Source organism: Eucyclogobius newberryi, unplaced genomic scaffold, assembly GCF_026437365.1.
Source record: "Eucyclogobius newberryi isolate DKJ021-1_F unplaced genomic scaffold, fEucNew1.0.hap1 SCAF_15, whole genome shotgun sequence".
NCBI classification, from domain to species: Eukaryota; Metazoa; Chordata; class Actinopteri; order Gobiiformes; family Gobiidae; genus Eucyclogobius; species Eucyclogobius newberryi.
Genome location: NW_027315779.1, coordinates 24,635,177 through 24,654,888, shown reverse-complemented (window position 1 = coordinate 24,654,888; position 19,712 = coordinate 24,635,177). Strand labels below are relative to the sequence as shown.

The window sequence follows — 19,712 nt, the reverse complement described above, 5'->3', positions numbered from 1 at the left end:
GACAAAGGCAGTTGTAAATTCAAATATTTAAGATAATCAAAAGTTAAAATGTATTTCAATAAGATGAATATTTGTTGATTCAGCGTTACACTTTAGTATCTCCGACAATTAAATATCAAAAAACCACCCAAAACATCACTCCTCATACTATGTCTATTGTACTAGTATTTACAGTGTGTATGTATAGTGGAGTTTTGTTGTGTGTAATATAATCCATTTATGAATATACAATCATACAGCCAAACAAGCCTCACTATTTTGTTGAATTTAGATTTAGATTAGATTTATTTTGTATTGACTTGAAAGGAGACGGCAATAATTATTTTGTATTTGCTGAAATCATCATCATCATCACTAACATTGACTGAATTCACTGAAATATGAATGCACAGAAGAGGGACAATAGTTAACCATAGACATACAAATTAGCAAACACTGCGTTCGATGTTCATGCTATTGATCACTTAGCAACTGCGCTAATCCAGGTAGATTTGAGTGACTCCGGAGCCAGTCCCCTGAATTTGAAATCACAAATAATGAATAATGCAGAGGGTTTGGGCCGGTACCAGTCCATCGACATACGTTTAAGTCAAAACCTGGTAAAAAGTCATTGTTCTGGTAAGCATTTAGTGACCACTTTTACATGTTATGGGTGAGGATTGCAGATAAATGACATAAATATCATCCAATAAACATGTACTTTGTGTAATATGAGGATTGGCTTTATCCTTCAGTTCCATGTGAAGGTTACTTTTGATCTGACGTAACTCTGTGTATCATGGGCTCGCCAAGGGATTGAGTCTGATCAATAGAGAATTCTGTGTCTATGAATGTCTATGGATCTAGGAATCTACCTTTGAGTTAGTGGGTGAGCATTTGTCGCCCCCTATGGGCTGATCCTGTTCATGATTTACCTGCATTCCATTAATAAACAAAACTGTAACGCTCACACATCTGAATGCATTTTGTAATTTATCTTGAAAACCGTATTAGACCAAAGATAACTCTCCTCTCCGTCCCAGGTTCATCAATGCTCGCCGGCGTATTCTGCAGCCCATGTTGGACGCCAGCAACCCGGACCCCGCCCCCAAAGCCAAGAAGATGAAGTCCCAGCACCGTCCCACGCAGCGCTTCTGGCCCGACTCCATCGTGGCCGGGGTCTTACAGACGCATAGATCCCACACGGGAAACAACTCAGACAGTGAGAGAGCAGAAAAAAACCAAATAACACACACAAAACAATATTTAACATGTTTTATTGGCCGTACGGCGTAATAATGATTGCAGTCACCAGCATTTATGTTTAGGTTTCAACCACATGATGGCACTGTTTCCCTTTTTCTTTTTGTACATTGAAGTACTCTGACAAAAATAAATCTCTCAATATTTTTGGGATAATCCTTGTGATATATTTTATATTTTATTTTTGGAGTCCATCAGAGAAAAGCTAAATTACGAGGGCAAGTTTAGGTGAAAGTGTTTGCAAAAGAACCATGAAATAACCAGCATTTCCAGTTTCTGTTTATTAAATTTTTTTTTTTTTTTTTTACAAACAAGACTTTCAATATATACACAACATTAAAAGAGAGGCTTTTGAATCATGACACAAATGGGCCAAAGATGTATAAAAGCTGTTTAAAATTGACACATACTCGTTTAGTCTGATCACAAAAGGTCTCAGGCTTTTGGGATTCCAGGAATATGTCTCTCATGGAACAAAGTATGAATACAACATTGAAATACATGTCCTACTTTATGTAGTACTGTTATTCCATGAACAAAAGAATAACAATAATACAGGTTTTGACCAGTTGCTTTACATTGCACACAGAACAGTGGTACTTCTCGCCTTGTTGCTCCAAATTTAATCCCACAATAACTAAAATATCATGATATTTTTTTGTCACAAGTCACACAGTAATATCCTGGGCTGTCGCAGTAAATCAGATTACAAGCTCCTCTGCGAAAACATGAAGCAATAAGTGTTATTAAGTACGTTTAAATCTTAAATCGCGTATGACAGAAAACATTGAAAAATCTGTAGAAAATGACAGGAAGTACCATCACTTTTTTGACGTTCTAAACCTTAAATCGACAAAATAAAGTCGCTCTCATACATATTTTTTGTCAAATAAAAAAGATTCTGCTATTACTTGAGTTTTTGCCCTGTTTTTGCTGGGTAATTTCCTCGTGTGATGTCATCAATTACAAACAGGAAGCGAAATTATAAACTTAAAATCAATTTGCTATTCTGCGATATTTTTTGTCATCATTTTTTGTCATAATATATTCATCTTAACTGCATTTTAGTTCAATGAGTGGTCCAACCTGTCAGAGGCACTTTAATTCTTTGTGGTGAGATTTACATAAACGTTCTCCCCGTCTCCCCCCCCCCCAGACCCTCTGAGCATGGACAGCCTGCAGTCTCTGTCCTCCGACTCGGCCACGCTCGCCATGCAGCAGGCCATGCTCGCCGCCGCGGACGACTCCATGGACGGCACGGAGGAGGACGAGGAGGAGGACGAGGAGGACGAGGACATGGAGGAGGGCCTGGAGGAGGACGAGGACGAGCTGGGCATGGACGAGGAGCAGGAGCAGAGCCGGCACATGCTTTCTGCGAGAGAGGACAGGCGAGAGCACACAGACACGCTGGAGTAGAGACACGGCAGCCCCGCCCCCGGCTCGTGTCACTGCTCTGATTGGACAAACATGACATGATCAAAAGGGGCGTGTTTTTGGTCAAGGCTTCATCAAGACTCTCGTGCAGAGCGCAATCAGACAGACAGACGTGACGTGACCTCCGTTGGAGTGAGATTCATTTAATGAAGGATATGGGCGCAATCTTAACACCGGAGAGTTAAAAATATGGTTATAATTTAATGCAGTTTTACATCAACTACAACAGAGGCACCTTTTTCCACACTTTAGGTACTGATGTTGAGGTTCAAGGTCATCGTAGGTAATCTGAATACATTAATTTCTCTTATGTGCCATGTGTATGATGATGAACGGCTGATTATGGAAACATTTGAACAAAAATGGTGGTAACTCTTAGTAATATTTACACGGTATGAAACAATCTTTCATGTTTTAAGGTGTGGAGATGGCAGGTGCGGCAGGGGCACTGAAGGATGGGGCAAATGCAGACGTGGATTGTCCCCGTGATGACGGGACGGTCTACCTTAACCATAAAACACTTCTAAAACATTTTATTATGACTAAGTAATTCTTGACTAAACCAATGTTTGTTATTTATTCATTCATGATTTTCTACTGCTTCACATGTGTGTATTATTCTCTTGTTAACAACTGTTTCAATATATTAGACTTGTTTTGGCGATCAAACTATCAGCAGCATGTGGCAGCACGTTGGTAAATGAGTTGTGACCAGTGTGGTACAAAACACCGTCTGAAATGATGATGTGAGAAACATTTCAAACATCGTTATTGGCTACTGTGATAATAAGTACCAATATTGATCTTTAAACTTTGAACCGTCATAGCTATAAAAGTAGAATTAATTCCTTGAGCACATCGATCAACTAAATTGACTCAAATATCCTGCACACTAGAGGATTTTAAGCCTCTCCACCACTTTGAGGCGTGGCCCAAGCAGTGGTTATTGTAGGAGATTATTTGTGGTGGGTTTCCTCATGTCTCTCAATGTGATTCTGTTATGACGGTTTGTCGAGCCGTAAGGACCCGACATGTTACAATGGGAACTTTTCAACAGCCAATCAGAGCAGCCGTACCAACAGCGCCAGGCTCCGTTGCCTAGTGACGCCTCTTAAAAAGTAGAAAATATCAGACAAAACCAACCTGGAGTTTGTGCTAACTTTTTCATTGCTAAGGGGTAAGAGTACACGCGTATTTCACTACTACTACTACTACTACTACTACTACTACTACTACTACTACTACTACTACTACTACTACTACTACTACTACTACTACTACTGCTACTGCTACTGCTACTGCTACTACTACTACTACTACTACTACTACTACTACTGCTACTGCTACTGCTACTGCTACTGCTACTGCTACTGCTACTGCTACTACTACTACTACTACTACTACTACTACTACTACTACTACATTTGTGCACTGAACATCCAACATGAATCTAATGTCGATGAAAGAAACGCATCATGTAATCTGCCCAAATGAATGACCATGACATTTAATTAAATGTCATCTCGGTTTAGCAGCTCCTTGCCTTCGGAGGAGACAGCGCCCTCCTGTGGCCTTTACAAGCCTTTACAAGCAGACTTAAACCTCTAGTGTGCAGCCGGCTTACGGGAGAATTGGTTTACAGTTGATTTAACAGTGTACTATATTTGCCCGACCCAATGTTTGCAGTGAAGAAACATACTTCCATTTACTTTACTTCCGAAACACTGAAGCACACACAGACATTTACTGCCTCGAAAACTGCAAAGCAAGCAACAGATCAACTTAAACCGGCACGAAACAGGAAGGCTAAAATCAACTGAATGTATTTTGTAAAAACTGATTGAGATCTTAATCACGTAAAACAACATATATTTATTATTTTAGACTCCCTTATCACGCCTCTGAGTTAACTCCTGGTGCAATCCTGTGTCTGCGCGCACAGTTTTATGTGGACTTCCAGCGCCAGGATGGACTCTCCTGGTCTTGGACTCTCCTGGTCTTTGACTCGTGGCTTCTCAGGTTGAACTGTGCTCTTCAGTACGAGTGGGGTCTGCGTCGTGCCCTTTCAAGCATGACAATTTTTCAACCGTGAGTGGACGACAATATAACAATGAATCGCAGCGCACTATCGTAGTATGTATATTGGATTTCTCCTCTGTTCTGGTGTTGAAGGTCACATATTTATTCTGTTGTTTCGGAGTCGCTGAAGGATCGAGCGGGAAACTTTCTCTTTTTATAACGTCGGTCTTGAGGACGCTGTTTTTAACCCTCTTTCCGACTCGACTCAACTCGGACGAGACTTTCGAAGCCGCGGACGATGTCAAAAGACTTTCCAGATTTCAAGAAACTGTGAAAGGATTTCTGCTTTTTCCGTTTCGTTTCGTCCGGAAGCGCAAGAGAAAGCTCCAAATGTGAAGACGTCCAGGAAAAAACGTGTGGAACTGAATGCTCTGACTGACCGTTGTGAAGTTTGTTGCTCGTTAATATCTTTTGCTTTTTCTAAATGGATCTTCCAGAACAAGTGACAGACAATACTAGGAGATATTTGTATTTCATTTGTACACTTTGTTGTCATAATCTATTGTGTTTCAATAGACCAATTTTAATAATTAAAACATGTAAAGGATTCAGACATCATGTTCACCTTTTGTATTTCCTTATTCCTCGAGTTGCGTTTTAATGTGTTGCTGATCTTATTGGACTCATGGTCGATTATTATGGTTGATTATCAATTGGCGAGCACTTTAGCGGAAGGTTCCGTGCAGGTTTAGCCGTGTCTGGGTGGGATTCCTGCACAATCGGTCAAATCCTCCAGTTCTGACCGAGCAAATGCACTGAATGAATTTCTCTACAGGGACAATAAAGTTTACCCTAAGATAGCTTAACCTTAAGTGTTAAAGGGGCACTGTGGTACTTTTTTTGTTCTGTTCTGATTGTCTCCATTAAGGATGTTATTGTTTTGCCTGGAATGATCCACAAAATTATTGAATTTAAAAGTGCTGAACTTGATTTCTACTCTAGAAAACTTGAAAATCAGAACTAGCTCATTTTAAACTGTCTGCAAAGGTCCAAATGTGTTTATCTGCACTTATCTAATGCGTTCTAAACATCCTGATCATTTCCTGTCACGCACACATCTGTCAGAGGCCAGAGCGGGTTTAGACAGGGTAAAGCAAACTTTAGCATGTGAACAATCCACACAATAAAATGCTCTATAATTAGATGCAGACAGCATTTTGACCCCAAGAGTCGCTTTTTACAATATTTGTACAAGGAAACACACATTTTACTGTAAGAAATATCGGGTACAGCCCCCTTGAAAGTCTCCATGAAGACAAGTGGGTGGAGACACGCGGTCTATACAGGTCTGATCCATGGAGACTGGAGAGACGACCCCTTTGTAGCGTCTAAAATAAATATCATACAAAGGTTCTACTGTGGAACCTTCAAGGCAAAGCAGTTCTTCTCTATGAAGACATAAGTCCCATAGTTCCCCTTTATTAAACTGGATAATCCTTTCCTCTTGGTGGTTTTCAGATTCTGGAATGTGATGATGTCATACTCTCAAATTGGGGGCAAGAACCAGTTTTCCCTATTAATTCCAATACAATATATTATATATTGCAGTATACAATGTACCACTTGATAATAAATACACCTTAATTTGCCTTAAAAAAATCATTATCAATTGAAGCTTAATTCATAATGAACATTTTTATTATCAAGCAGTATTCAGGCTTAGGATCTGCTTAATTGAGGTTAGGAATTAGGGCTAGAGTAGATAAGCTTGAGTCATTCTTTATAAACAATGTGTTCACTATGAAGTAAGTCTTTGTTCTTACTTTACTGAGGCAGGAATAAGTAGTTATCATAAGTTTTGCCACATAGGCTGCAATATTCTCATAAGGAATATCCAATAGGTCAATTCACAAATGTTGAATCTGATCGTTTCTACATGACCCTCTTGTGATGTGAGGAGAGAAGAGGAGGTGAACAGAAAAGCCACTTCAATGTGATGTCTTAAGAAACACCAGATGAAATGTTTCTTTTCCCTCATTTGAAATATATTTTAATTTGAACTGATGTGATTTGAAATGGAGCACCAGAGCTTAAAACCCATGAATAAATGGCACATTAAAATTCTGGAATGTGATTTTGTTCTTTTCTGCCTTCTCCAATTACAGAGTGTGAGTCTAAATATTAGTGTAACTTCCCCTGTGCTCTGCCTCCCACCCACTGCTCACCCCTGTGTGTGGCCTGTCAACCGAGTGTTTTACTGATGGACGCCTAAACCCCACCTCTCTCCTCTCCTCTCCTCTCTCCCCCCTCTCTCTCTCTTCTCTCTCTCCTCTATCTCTCCTCTCTCTCCTCTCTCCTCTCTCCCCCCTCTCTCTCTCTTCTCTCTCTCCTCTATCTCTCCTCTCTCTCCTCTCTCCTCTCCCCTCTGCTCTCTCATCTCCCTCCTCTCTCCTCTCCCTTCTCTTCTCCCTCCTCTCTCTCCTCTCTTCTCTCCTCTATCTCTCCTCTCTCTCCTCTCTCCTCTCCCCTCTGCTCTCTCATCTCCCTCCTCTCTCCTCTCTCCTCTCCCTTCTCTTCTCCCTCCTCTCTCTCCTCTCTTCTCTCCCTTCTCACCTCTCTCTCCTCTCTCCTCTCTCCTCTCCCTTCTCACCTCTCCCTTCTCTCCCCTCTCTCCTCTCCCTTCTCTCCTCTCTCTCCTCTCTTCTCTCCCTTCTCACCTCTCCCTTCTCTCCCCTCTCTCCTCTCCCTTCTCTCCTCTCTCCTATCCCTTCTCTCCCTTCTCTTCTCTCTCCTCTTCTCTTTCCTCTCTCTCCTCCCTTCTCTCTCTCCTCTCCATTCTCTCCATATCCCTTCTCTCTCACCTCTCCCTCCTCTCTTCCCTTCTCCCTTCTCTCCTCTCTCCTCTCCCTTCTCTCCATTATCCCTTCTCTCCTCTCTCCTCTCTCCTCTCCCTTCTCTCCTCTCCCTTCTCTCCATTATCCCTTCTCTCCTCTCTCCTCTCTCCTCTCCCCTCCCTTCTCTCCATTATCCCTTCTCTCCTCTCTCTCCTCTCCCTCCTCTCTTCCCTTCTCCCTTCACTCCTCCCTCCTCTCTTCTCTCTCTCCTCTCCCTTCTCTCCGTTATCCCTTCTCTCCTCTCTCTCCTCTCCTCTCTCCCTTCTCCCTTCTGTCCTCCCTCCAGACAGCTCCAGGCTCAGATAAAAGGCTCTGTGTGACTGAAAGTGTGGACTCAGCTCTGCCCAGCCTCTGCCCTCCTCTGCTGTGGGTGGAAGCTGCACAATCAACACAATGTAATATGTTCAGTTCATCTAATCATCGTTTGGCTTTAATTACATGCTTCCCTTGTCTACACTGGGCAGAATTACGTGCCACATGGGATGCCTGCAATAGAACATGCTGTAGGTCATTTTGGAGCAACACAAAACCGTTTTTTATATTACGCCTGTATTTTTGGGTTGATTTGTCAATTTTTTGAAACCATAAGAGAGAACAGAAAAAAAAGACAAAAAAGACAAAACAACAGGCAGGTTTTTATTTCCTTCCAGTAGGGATGGGCGATAACCCAAATTGTGCTACTCAATATTTTAAATAAAAGACAAAAGAACACCTGACACACATGGGTCAGTCCAAAATGATGCTGGTTGAGTGCATTTGACACAAAACAATAGAAGAAGAAAGAAATGGCCCTAACATGTCTAAAAGTGATGCTTAGACTCACATTTACATTTACATGCTGTATTCCTCCCTCCAGTCATCACTGTGGCGTTAAAGTACATTGTAATTTCAAATATCTCACCCAAAAACCTTGAACTGTTGCTATATTCAAATTAAATTCCATTCTTCTTTTCCTTAATGCTTTGTATTGTTGCTGTACGTTACAAAGCCTAATTTATTCTCATTAAAAGAAGAAGAACAATCATGCAAATTATGATAAAAATAGCAAGAAATATCATCCTTCAACCATTGGGCAAAAACTCGTTAATGGCTCACATTTGAATTTATAATTATTAAAGCTCTGACCAACTGCTGGAGCCTTTGTGCCCTCTGCTGGCATTCTGCGCATAATGGTTCTAAACAGCCTGAATTATGCATAATACCTTTGGAAATAGAAATGTTGATAACTTGCTACATTTCCCTGCCTCTTCAGCTCACCAGCAGAACTCTGTACAGTAAGTCCACAGCTTTAGCCCAGAGGCCCGGCTTTCTAGTAAAAATAGCCTCTCAATGACAGAGGCAGCTAAAGCCACGGGCCACATTGGACCTGTTTGAAGTGGATCAGAGCTGCCCTGGTGTTCTGGAGGTCCGTCCCGGCCGCTGCCATGAGGGCTCCTCCCTGCTCCCACATGCCCCCACTGTAATTACAGACAGACGCCAGCGGAACCGGACCAGCCCTGGGCCGGCTTCTGAACCAGCCAGGACCGCCCTCGCTTCTTAAGCACATTAACCACTCTCCTGCAAGGACTCGGCGCCTGGGAGAGAATTTTAGGATCGCATTCATGGGCAAAGGTGGACTCCCACAGGTAAGAGCAGCTCTGGTGAATGTGATACGGTTGAAACGTAGACAGAAATAACATTAATATGCAGCGCTTGTAATGTATACAGTAATTTACTATTAAATCATGACTTTTTGGAGACTGTTGAGGTACTGAGGTTATACATAAATGTGCTGTAATGTGAAAAATAAGTTCAAGTGCAAGTAGAGGTGGGCGATATATCGAAAATGTTTAGTATATCAATTGCTGTTAACGAGCTATGCACAATTACAATATCGGGTGGATTGTCTATGATTAAAACGATTAAAAATGAGCTCAAATAAAGACAGAACTTGTAGTGTAATCTTCCAAACAAGGATATAAAGTGACATTTCTGCACTTGTGTGGTGACTTGTTATAATATTGTCCGAATGTTGTTAATGACATAATGCAAAACAATATCTAGATAATAACTGATGAATTAAATGAAATACTTTGACTGTAATTTACATCGTACAACCGTATTACAATTTATTACCAGGTGCTTCTAATAGTTACTTAACAAAATGAATTATGCTTTTAACTATATCTATGTAACTTATTTATGCTTTTTAACCCATATTATGAACTCATATTACAGTAGTTCAATTTTTATCCTGGATACACCTCATTAGAACTATTAAAAATATACTCATTCTAAAGCATTACTGTAATAATAGTACCCTTCTCCTCTATGACCTGACCTGTCTCTCGTAGACCTCCTCCGCCATGTCTATAGCCAAGGCGGCGGCCCATGCCATGCTGACCGACGCCCTCCTCCCGGAGCAGCCGGGGATAAACCGCATGGCCCACCTGGAGCTGGAGCTGCCCCTGGACAAGGTCATCAAGTACGTGTCTGTGGGGCTGCCGCTCATGCTCGTGTGCATGGCCTTCGCCCGAGAGATCTCCCTGGGTACGTTCAATTCAAATTCAGATATTCACAAGAACAAGTGTGGGTTTTGTTTCTGAGCACTGAGCAGCTGTACACAGACACAGTATGACTGAGTAACATTTACTTCACCACATAAAGAGTCAGACAATTATGTAGTCGACCTCTGGCCTGCACATGCTTTTATGCCATGGCTCTTTTCTAGCCTTGCATTGGCTCTAGCATTGTGGAGCCTATAATTACACTTAAATAGATGAATCCAAAATGAAAATGTTATAGTTGGCTGTGTATAGCACATGTAAAGCACTTAAGCTCACATTTATGCAGACGCAATGGGAATGAACAAGCTAAATATGTTAATTTTACTTTATGCACACTTAACGCAGACAAAAAGACTATAGTAGATTCAACTTCATTTAAACAATTATTTTTCAAAGCATTTACACTTAACAACAGTTCTGCTATAAACGATCAGTTGTACAGAACATACAATGCTTGAAAAGTCACACACAACACATATTAGGTGGACATATTTTTATATCTAGACAACAACAGACAACAGTGCATCAGGAATATACTAAATGTGTCTGTAAATAACGGAGCATGTACTACAAAAGAGCAGAAATATCACTTTATACACTGGTTTGAACTGGTTTGGTCTCTTTTTGCTGTATGTTTCAATAGTTTCGATCATACACGACATTCTAATTTTGAATAACTCCATAACAACAATTGTGATCTGCCATCTATACCTATCTATACTTTTTTCCATTTATGTTTGCAATTTGTTTGTGCTATTTGCATTGTTTGCCAGCAGATGGTGCCAAATATTACCTGGACATCTAATGGCCAATTGAATGTATCGCCTTTAAATGTATATGATAAGTATTATCTAAGACAGACAGCTCTGACCTCTGCCAAGGCACATGTGTATTACAATCTAAACATGTATTTGCCCTTTAAAATAAACGTTAATATAGTTACAATGTCGTCAGAATGTTCACAATTGCAGCGTGGAGACAAACTGGAACCATTAAACATTTCCAAAGATTAACCACCATCAGACCTAATGATTTTACACAACTAAACATAGATAACAACTTGAAACGTCAGTTAGATGTGAAAAATACTACTTTCTCCCCTTGAAACGTTATTCCAGCTAAACTATGCAATACATCTGTAGCAGGTAAAATGCTAAAACTAATTTGCATTCAACATTTCCTCAAAAATACAAAAAGTGTCTGTAATATAATAGTCTCCTCGATAAACAAATGATGCAGATAGTGAACGCCTTTAAATCAGGCTCTGACATCACTCACATGTCCAGTATCTGAGTGCTTTTTAATTGCCAAAATCATCTTGTTTTTCATATTTTTTTCTATGATTTATCCCAGTTTCTCCACATCACTGTTGCCTCTGTTTCCTCCATTCTTCTCGAGCGTTTCCTTACAGATTCCATTGCTGCTTGTCTCGGTCCGTATCTTTCCTGCCGATGTGGACCTAACAGTCTGTGCAAACGAGCTGTCTGTCTGCGCTGTCTGACTTTAAACTTGGTGCGAGTGCAATCAGCTCCCCTGCGCCTGATGCTAATTGCCGTTCGCTAACACTGGCACGCTGTAATTACAAGAGCGACTTCTTGGTCTTTGGCAGCTCCTCTCCATCTGAGTGAACTGAGAGAGGACGCTGATTAGGCAGAAGGGGGAGTAGGACATGTGCGGCGGGTCCGACGCGCTGACAACAGGACTGATTGCACGTATAGCTGTGCGGGGTCTTTACCTGCACCTGGACGCTCACACAAGCGCCCAGGTATAAGCTGCTTATGCTACGGGCTAATTGCTATTTGGGGGTGAGAGGGAGGAGATAAGATGTGTCATAAAATCTACATAATATTCAAAAGTTTTAAAGGAGACATATTCAACTTTGAACTGTAAGTAGATCATTATTTTACAGTTTGTTCATTGTAAATCACAATATTGATCTAAAATGGCTTAGTAATTGAAACGGCTTTGTTGACTTCCTGTTCGAATCTACAGGACTGCTAAGCTCCGCCTCTTCATCGTGACGTTTCACCGTGACGAGCAGCAGATTGTCATTTACAGTCTTTTGAAATGTTTAGAACTCTGCGTGTATCACTTTGAGTCTCAATCTTACAAATACTTACAACAAAACAAAGGGTTGTAGGCGGGGATAGGGGGTAGGTGAAAACAGGAACTTTCTGAGCGCTCAGTTGCAGGGAAATACATGGATCAATCAAAACACAACCTATGATGAGAAAATTCTGTTGTAAAAAGGTTAAAAGCTCATTAAAGTTGATTTCGCTTAATATGTCCCCTTTAAATATCATGTTTGCTTATTAGTCCAGGCTCATTTTCAATCTAGACTTCAAAATTAAAACAGAAAAAGTCTTTGCGTGGTGTCGAAGTCAAACTCTAATCATTTCCTGGTGTGGGTTTTTACATAGTGCACCTTTAATGGCTCCAAACACATCTTTCACCCACATTTTAAAGAGTGTTTTGATGTCGTGGTAACGCAGATAAGCACTTGAACACGTTTAAGGGGGAAGATGCGCTTTGGTGTGCTATTTACGACGACTTGTCAATGCGCACACCTACACAAGTTTGCATGAGCAAACGGGAAAGGAGGCGTTGAAAGGAGCATTGGAAAAATATGAAACCTGGCCCAGAAGTATCCAGACAAGAGAAGAGTGTCAAGTTTAACAATAAAATATATCATTTTCAGCAAGGACACGGTAACTTTGTGGATAAATCCTCATTCAGATGTGACAGCGAGTCCAGACTGACTTAAGCGATCTAAAAAACAGGCCAATGTTCCAAGAAATCTCACCTATTCATAAAGATGTATAGGGCTATAAATATACGGAGGTGTGAAATAAAAATGACGCTTTTGGGCTTATTTAGAAACATCAAGCTTATGTAGTCCTGCAAATTGAACCATGCGCTTATCTGAGCCTTTCACCTGCAGCTGTTCAGATTTGTGTGTTATTTGAGAGTATATTTTGAGCTGTTTACTAAAAATAATACATCATTTTGACGTTCATTTCTTTACTAATACTTTATTAATACTTTATTAGACAGAACGGAGAAGGGAGGAAATGCAGCAAATTGTTTGATTCAAACTCACGACACTACAGCACATGGAGCCTGGCATATGTGCGGCTGCCTTAACCACTAGACCACTGGGCAGCACTGATTCCATGATAAATGTTTGGTTTTCATGTTTGGTCCAGTTTCCTCATAGCAAAGGCAGATTTGCTTTGTTCTAAAAAAAAAAAAAAAAGTGATCAAATACAAAAAATACAAGCAAAGGCCTTGATAATAATTGCTTTATAAATTGATTTTTATAAATTAAGCATTGACAACAGTCTCGTTGTCCTGGCAGAGGTTTGCACCGCCCGTACTAACATGCTTTACTCTGTGTTCAAAGTCAAACAACAGCCTGGCTACATTTACTCAAACATGTGCACGTTCTACTCTCTTCACTGATGAATGCCGTGGCTCCAGGCGTGTTTCAGCCTGCAGCCTGTAATAAAACAGCCGAAACACATCCCAGGGTTAAATTACGGGCAGTGACTTTCTACTTTGAGAACCAGGGCAGATGCGGAACAGACTGTAAAGTACAGACACTCTGTGAAGGAGCTGGGGCACACCCTGCGACTGCTCGCTCTGAGGGTGGAGTAACATGTTAATAATGGTGTATAAATGTGGTGATACCAAGGTGGACTAAACATGAGACAGGATGGGCCAAATGTGGAACTGGTGATGGGCTAATTCCAGGCTGCTGCTTTGGAAACATATGATTTGTGCTGTGAAATGTTGAGGAAACTGTACATGTCGAAGTCAAAATACAAGACTATTGCTGTAATAATAATATTTGTTGTGATCTACTAAGTTTACTGCAGCGATGCTATTGAAGCTAGTAACATCACTAAAGTAAAAGTTAAAGTGGAGCTGGGATTAAACCACAAAGCTTCGGGTTTGTGGGTGATGCTGTAACTACTGAGCCACTGCCCTCTAGTACATATATTTAAATCACATTTGTGTCAAAAGTTAGAGACTGCTGTACACTACACTGGCTCCCCGTTCAGTTTAGAGTTGATTTCAACATTTTATTGCTTGTTTTTAAAGCGCTTCACCGACTGGCCCCCGCGTATATTTCAGGCCTTATTGTCCCTACACTCCTGGTCTGAAGGCCAGTTCCAACTTCAAGTCCCAAAAACGAGACTCAAAAGCAGAGGCAACCGGGCCGTTTCTGTAGCCGGCCCTAAACTTTGGAACGCTCTTCCTCCACATAAAGACTGCACTTTCAGTTGATGAAGGTGCATGAAGGTTTTAAGTCTTGTTTAAAAACACACTTTTATTCACTAGCATTTAACCCGGCATGAGAATTGTGTGGTCCTCTGGCTGTCTTTTATTATTTTATATTTTTTATGTTGTTTTTTATTTGTTTTTATTCTGTTTGTATGTATGTATCTATTTATTATTGTATTTTTTTTTAGTTTTTTAACCTATTTTTTATAAAGTTGGATTGGACTGGATTGGAAAAGTTAAACTGAAATTGAAAGCGGAATAAAACAATGGGATTTATTAATACAGGCTCCACTCACAAGGGCTGATATGAACTCAACAAGCTGATTAAACCTTACTTTTTTCCTCATGAACTAACACATTTTTACTTTTTGTTTTTTCGTCTCTCTTAAGTGTATTGTAAAAGCAGAATTAGAGACAAAAATCAGGCCACTGCACGTTGTTTTACTCTAACTAGAACACATTTCTCATATTTCAAACCTGTAAAGAAGAGCTGTGTGAGAGCTGATTGGCTGTCCTGAGGTGGTCCACCCTGCTTCACTTCCTGTCTGAAAAAGGCTGTACTTGTGGCCAAATAAACCAGTCCATGTGAATATAAGTGATATGCCAAAGGTTTGTGAGAGCAAGGAAGAAGGTTGACAGATTTAAATACATATACTTCCTCCTTTCATGCTTTTTTTAAATAACTACTATTTGTATGATTTTCCCTTGTTACATTATACAACTCAATACAATTTATTTCTTTATTAAACCAGCACTGACCAACATACTTTTGAATCTCATTTTAATGTTTCTTGTTAATACATCCAGCCAAAAACGAATACATTAGTTTATCTGATTGCTGTTCTCTGATTGATTGATTGATTGATTGATTGATTGATTTCCAGGCCCTCAGATCAGCTGCTTCCCGCCCGTTAACTTCACCATCAAACAGGCCGAGTATGTGGACACGTACTGCTGGGACTCCCTCATGCACCACGAGTTCGACAGCAACGGGAACTTTGAGGAGCGCTCGCTGTGGGTGCACAAAGTGAGTGCAGCGCTTTAAAGGGTTTACACTGTGTACGGGCTCGAGTTACATCTGAAAAAAACAACAAAAAATGTGATTAACATATATATAATCATCGTTTTCATGGTTAAGTTAGTGACAGGTGAACCTATACCAACTATATTTAAAATATATGCATGTCGATGTTGGATTAGGCATCAAAAAGTGTTGATTCTCATGCTAAAATATTGACTGTTGGTCCATTTTTAAATACATGGTTTATGTTTTAGTAATTGCTTAAATTAAATGATTTATAGTCGGAGTTTCAGTGCGTTTTAATACAAAATCCACTGGTATTTGTGGGTTTCAGCTCCAATTCAAAAGATATCATAGTTTATCATATTCATTTATTTATTGTTTATTTTATAATTCTTTGCAAACCAATCTTTCCTCTCTAGAACCTAGTGTTGTACTAGGAAATACTAAGGAAAACGTTTTTTTCTCATCTTGAATATTGTCATGTGGTTTTATGGTTCAGATCGAAATCTCTCATTATTCTGAATTTAATATGCTCTAATTCTTCTTATTTTATTTTTGTTTGAAGCCACTCCCTTATTTTATTCCTTTACTTTACTTATGTTCTCCCTGGTCGTGCTCGTTTTGTGATTTTATTTTTTTCAAATCTTTTATTAATATTATATTTTTTTCTGTAGTTTTAGTTGTTTTATGTCCTAATTTTAAAAAAATGAATAAAAACAAAACAGGAATCTCTCATTGCAATATCGTCACAATATACATCTCACGATACAATATTTATTACATATTATTTAGACTAACAGAATTGTAGATATGCTTTTATTCCCTTTTAAAATACCTTGACAAATCCTACTGTCATATTCCAAAGCCATTGTACTTTTAATCCGATTAATTGAGTCAGACTTCACAATATTTTGTTACTATTATGGTTACTTTGTCCCATTAATGTTTTTTCCATCAGCATTAATACATGTAGGTTTGTTGCTGGCGTTAGTGTTGAATATTACTATAAAAAAATAAAAATAATGAATTGACAACTCTACTTGAATTGTGTCCTTAAGAAAGACACTTCAGCATTTCAACATTTTTCAACTTCAAAACCCAAAAATGTCATGTGTTTAGAAAGGCAGGTACAAATTTAAATCATTTATTACTGATAAAGTGGCTTAAATCTGTGGCTGGTACAACTCGCCTGAACACAAACTGTTCTCACGTCTCAGGACAAGACAGTTCATCCCAAATCCCCACACGATCACAGCTAAAAGATGACAAACTGCGATTGTTGTGACGCATTCCCAGCACTTGTAAGTAACACCTCCTCCTCCAGATGTTCCCGTACTCGCTGCTGGCCATGGCCGTGCTCATGTACCTGCCCGCTCTCATCTGGAGGCAGCTGGTCATGCCGTCTCTGGGCTCCGACCTGCTCTTCATCGTGGACGAGCTGGACAAGTCGTACAATCGCTCCATCCGCCTGGCTCAGAACATCCTGGAGCTGCGCCAAAGCACCAAGAACCCGCTCACCTTTCAGGCCGAGCTCGACAGGTACGGCGGGCGCACACGGGCACACACGGGCGCACACGGGCGCACACGGGCGCACACGGGCGCACACGGGCGCACACGGGCGCACACGGGCGCACACGGGCGCACACGGGCGCACACGGGCACACGGGCGCACACGGGCGCACACGGGCGCACACGGGCGCACACGGGCGCACACGGGCGCACACGGGCGCACACGGGCACACACGGGCACACGGGCGCCTGCTCTAGTGCGATCACGGCGGTCACTACTGGCACGAGGGTGATATGGACAAAAACGTATCTCTATGTTCCAATGATTCAGATGATATTTTAGCAATCCATCAGAAATTAAGATAAGCTAAGATATTCCTTTATTGTCCACACATGGGGAAATTTCATTGTTGCAACGCAGGTAGATACAGAGGAAAAGGACAGATAACTTATAGGAAAATAGAAGAACTCTTATAAACAAAACTCTTGTAAACAAAAACTCCTATAGACAGAACCTCTCATTTCTTAATAAGGAATGGAGGGGAAAAATAAAGATAAAATAAAATAAAAACAGCTAGCGTAAGACAAGATAATACTAATAATAATGGTAAAATAAACACTCTATTTACATCAGTTATATGCACATGAATGTGACATTATTTCATGTGAGTATGACAGTAATTGCACATGAATAATGACGGTATTGCACATGGTTAAGTCAGTATTGCACGTGTTCAGTAATCAAATGTTCTATATAAATGTTCATGTATTTACAGAAATAAATGAACCCCAAAAGTGCTGAAATGTAGTATAATACATTTGTTTAGTTTTTTTTACAAGGTTATGCTTTTTTGTTTTTAGATTAGATATTTTGAGGTCATGTAATAGTTCAAAATATTTAAAACATCAGTAAAAAAAAAAGAGAAAAAAAAAAAAAATTCAGTAAATGACAAAAAATTAGCTTTTTTCCCTCTCAGGGTAAAAATGTCAGTTAGTTTGCTCTGCTATTTAAAAAGATGGAGAAAATACTATTGTCTCATATCAAAATTGTAATTGTGTGTCAACAAAAATAAAGTATAATTTGTGTCATGTGCTTAAGATATGTTGATTACTGAGTGTGTAAGTCAATTGTTCTAATCCATCCCATCATAATTTGTACAAAATATCAGTGATATGAGATTTTTGGAAAATTAGATCCGATACCATGTAATCCTAATTATTCCGATATCAATCAGACATACCAAAGAGTTTTTTTTTTTTTAAAGCAACAAAAAAAGCTTTTTTTCCTTAATTCTTTTTTTACTCAACCCCTTCTTAAATCGTATTGAATATTATGTGCAGATAAACGGAAATATATATGAAAAACGTTTATTGAAAACGTTAAAAACCCTTTGGAGAGATTTTTGATAATAGATGTTACTCCAAACCTGTCCTCTGACTCTCACACCACAGTCAGGGACATTTCCTCTGCCTCAATGACTCTCTCTTGTCTCCTCTAACATCTCCGTGGAGTCTTGTTGAACATGTGGGTGTTGCTCGGATCCCAAAGTAGAACTGTGTGGTCGCTTTGGGACGCCGCGCTAACTTTAGATTGTTTTTGCTTGAATTACAGGGCCAAGAAGAAACGATACTTCGAATACCCTCTGCTGGAGCGCTACATGCGATGCAAACAGCAGTCCTACTTCCTGGTTAGCATGTTGTTCCTGCGCGGCTTCCTCCTCCTCACCTTCATGAGCGCTGCGTGTTTGTACCTAGCATACTTCCACCTTTCCGCCTTCCTTCAAGACGAATTCAGCTGTTTTGTGCGAAGTGGCATGCTTCGAGATCAGAGCTGGATTCCCGAGCTTGTCCAATGCAAAATGATCGGACAATTGGTCTTTCAGGTGATTAGCGTAGCCAATGGCGCTATCTATGTCCTGCTTGGGCCTATTGTTGTCTTTAGCTTGATGCGCCTGTTTGTGTGGGACACTACTTTTCTATCCGTCTACCAAGTCCTCCCCGCTTTGGACATCATGAACCAGCGAAAACTGGGTTGCGCTTTGAACGATCTGAACGTGCTCATGTTGTTTTTGCGCGCTAACGTGGCACACCTCAAGTCGTACGGGCAAGTGAGGGCTTTGTGCTCGCTAGCGCCGCCACAGGTCGGAAACGCAACAGCGGGGCAAGGGATAAACGCAATGCTGACCCAAGAGGAGATGGAGGAGAGAGAGGAGGCCAAGATGGAGCTAGCGGAAGCGGTGGAGGAGGCCAAGGAGGAGGGGAAGTTGGACCTGGTGGATATCATGACGATCCTGGGAGCAGCGCAGGGGAGAGTGGTTAACTGCAGTGAACAGCGCCCCCTGGTGGAGCAGAATATGAGCCTGGGTACTACAGCACTCGTCTACACTGTCAAACGCATCCTGCTAGTGGCCTTCTTTGTCTACATCATATGGGACGCGCAGAAATTTATTAAGTGAAGGTAGAGTTAGGGCTCTGTTTGCTCTTTAAATATAGAAAGTATTACTGAACTGTGCAATTTCTTCAGGTGAAAGTGAAATAATTCACAATAATTATGAACAATGTAATTGATATCATAATATGAAACCTATTTACTGTGTAAGTAAAAATGACTATTAGGAATTATCCATCTTGACTGAAGTAGATTTTACACATAACAATATTAGCATATTGTTATTTTTTTTTATTTTTTTTGAGTGTATATTCCGGTAAATATTTTTCTTATTCTAAGAAAAGTAAATCAACATATCATATTATCAT

General features: G+C 40.3%; 1 protein-coding gene across 1 annotated transcript in view; it reads left to right on the top strand.

Moving 5' to 3' along the window:
- pknox2 (pbx/knotted 1 homeobox 2) overlaps positions 1-19,440 on the top strand; it is a 130,394-nt gene extending 110,954 nt beyond the window's left edge. Inside the window, 6 exon segments of the mRNA XM_072446889.1 lie at positions 1,023-1,201; positions 2,399-2,673; positions 9,923-10,118; positions 15,307-15,449; positions 16,771-16,985; positions 18,568-19,440. Of these exon segments, the coding sequence (XP_072302990.1) occupies positions 1,023-1,201; positions 2,399-2,673; positions 9,923-10,118; positions 15,307-15,449; positions 16,771-16,985; positions 18,568-19,411 (1,852 nt within the window). The 3' untranslated portion in view covers positions 19,412-19,440.
- The last annotated feature ends 272 nt before the right edge of the window (positions 19,441-19,712 follow it).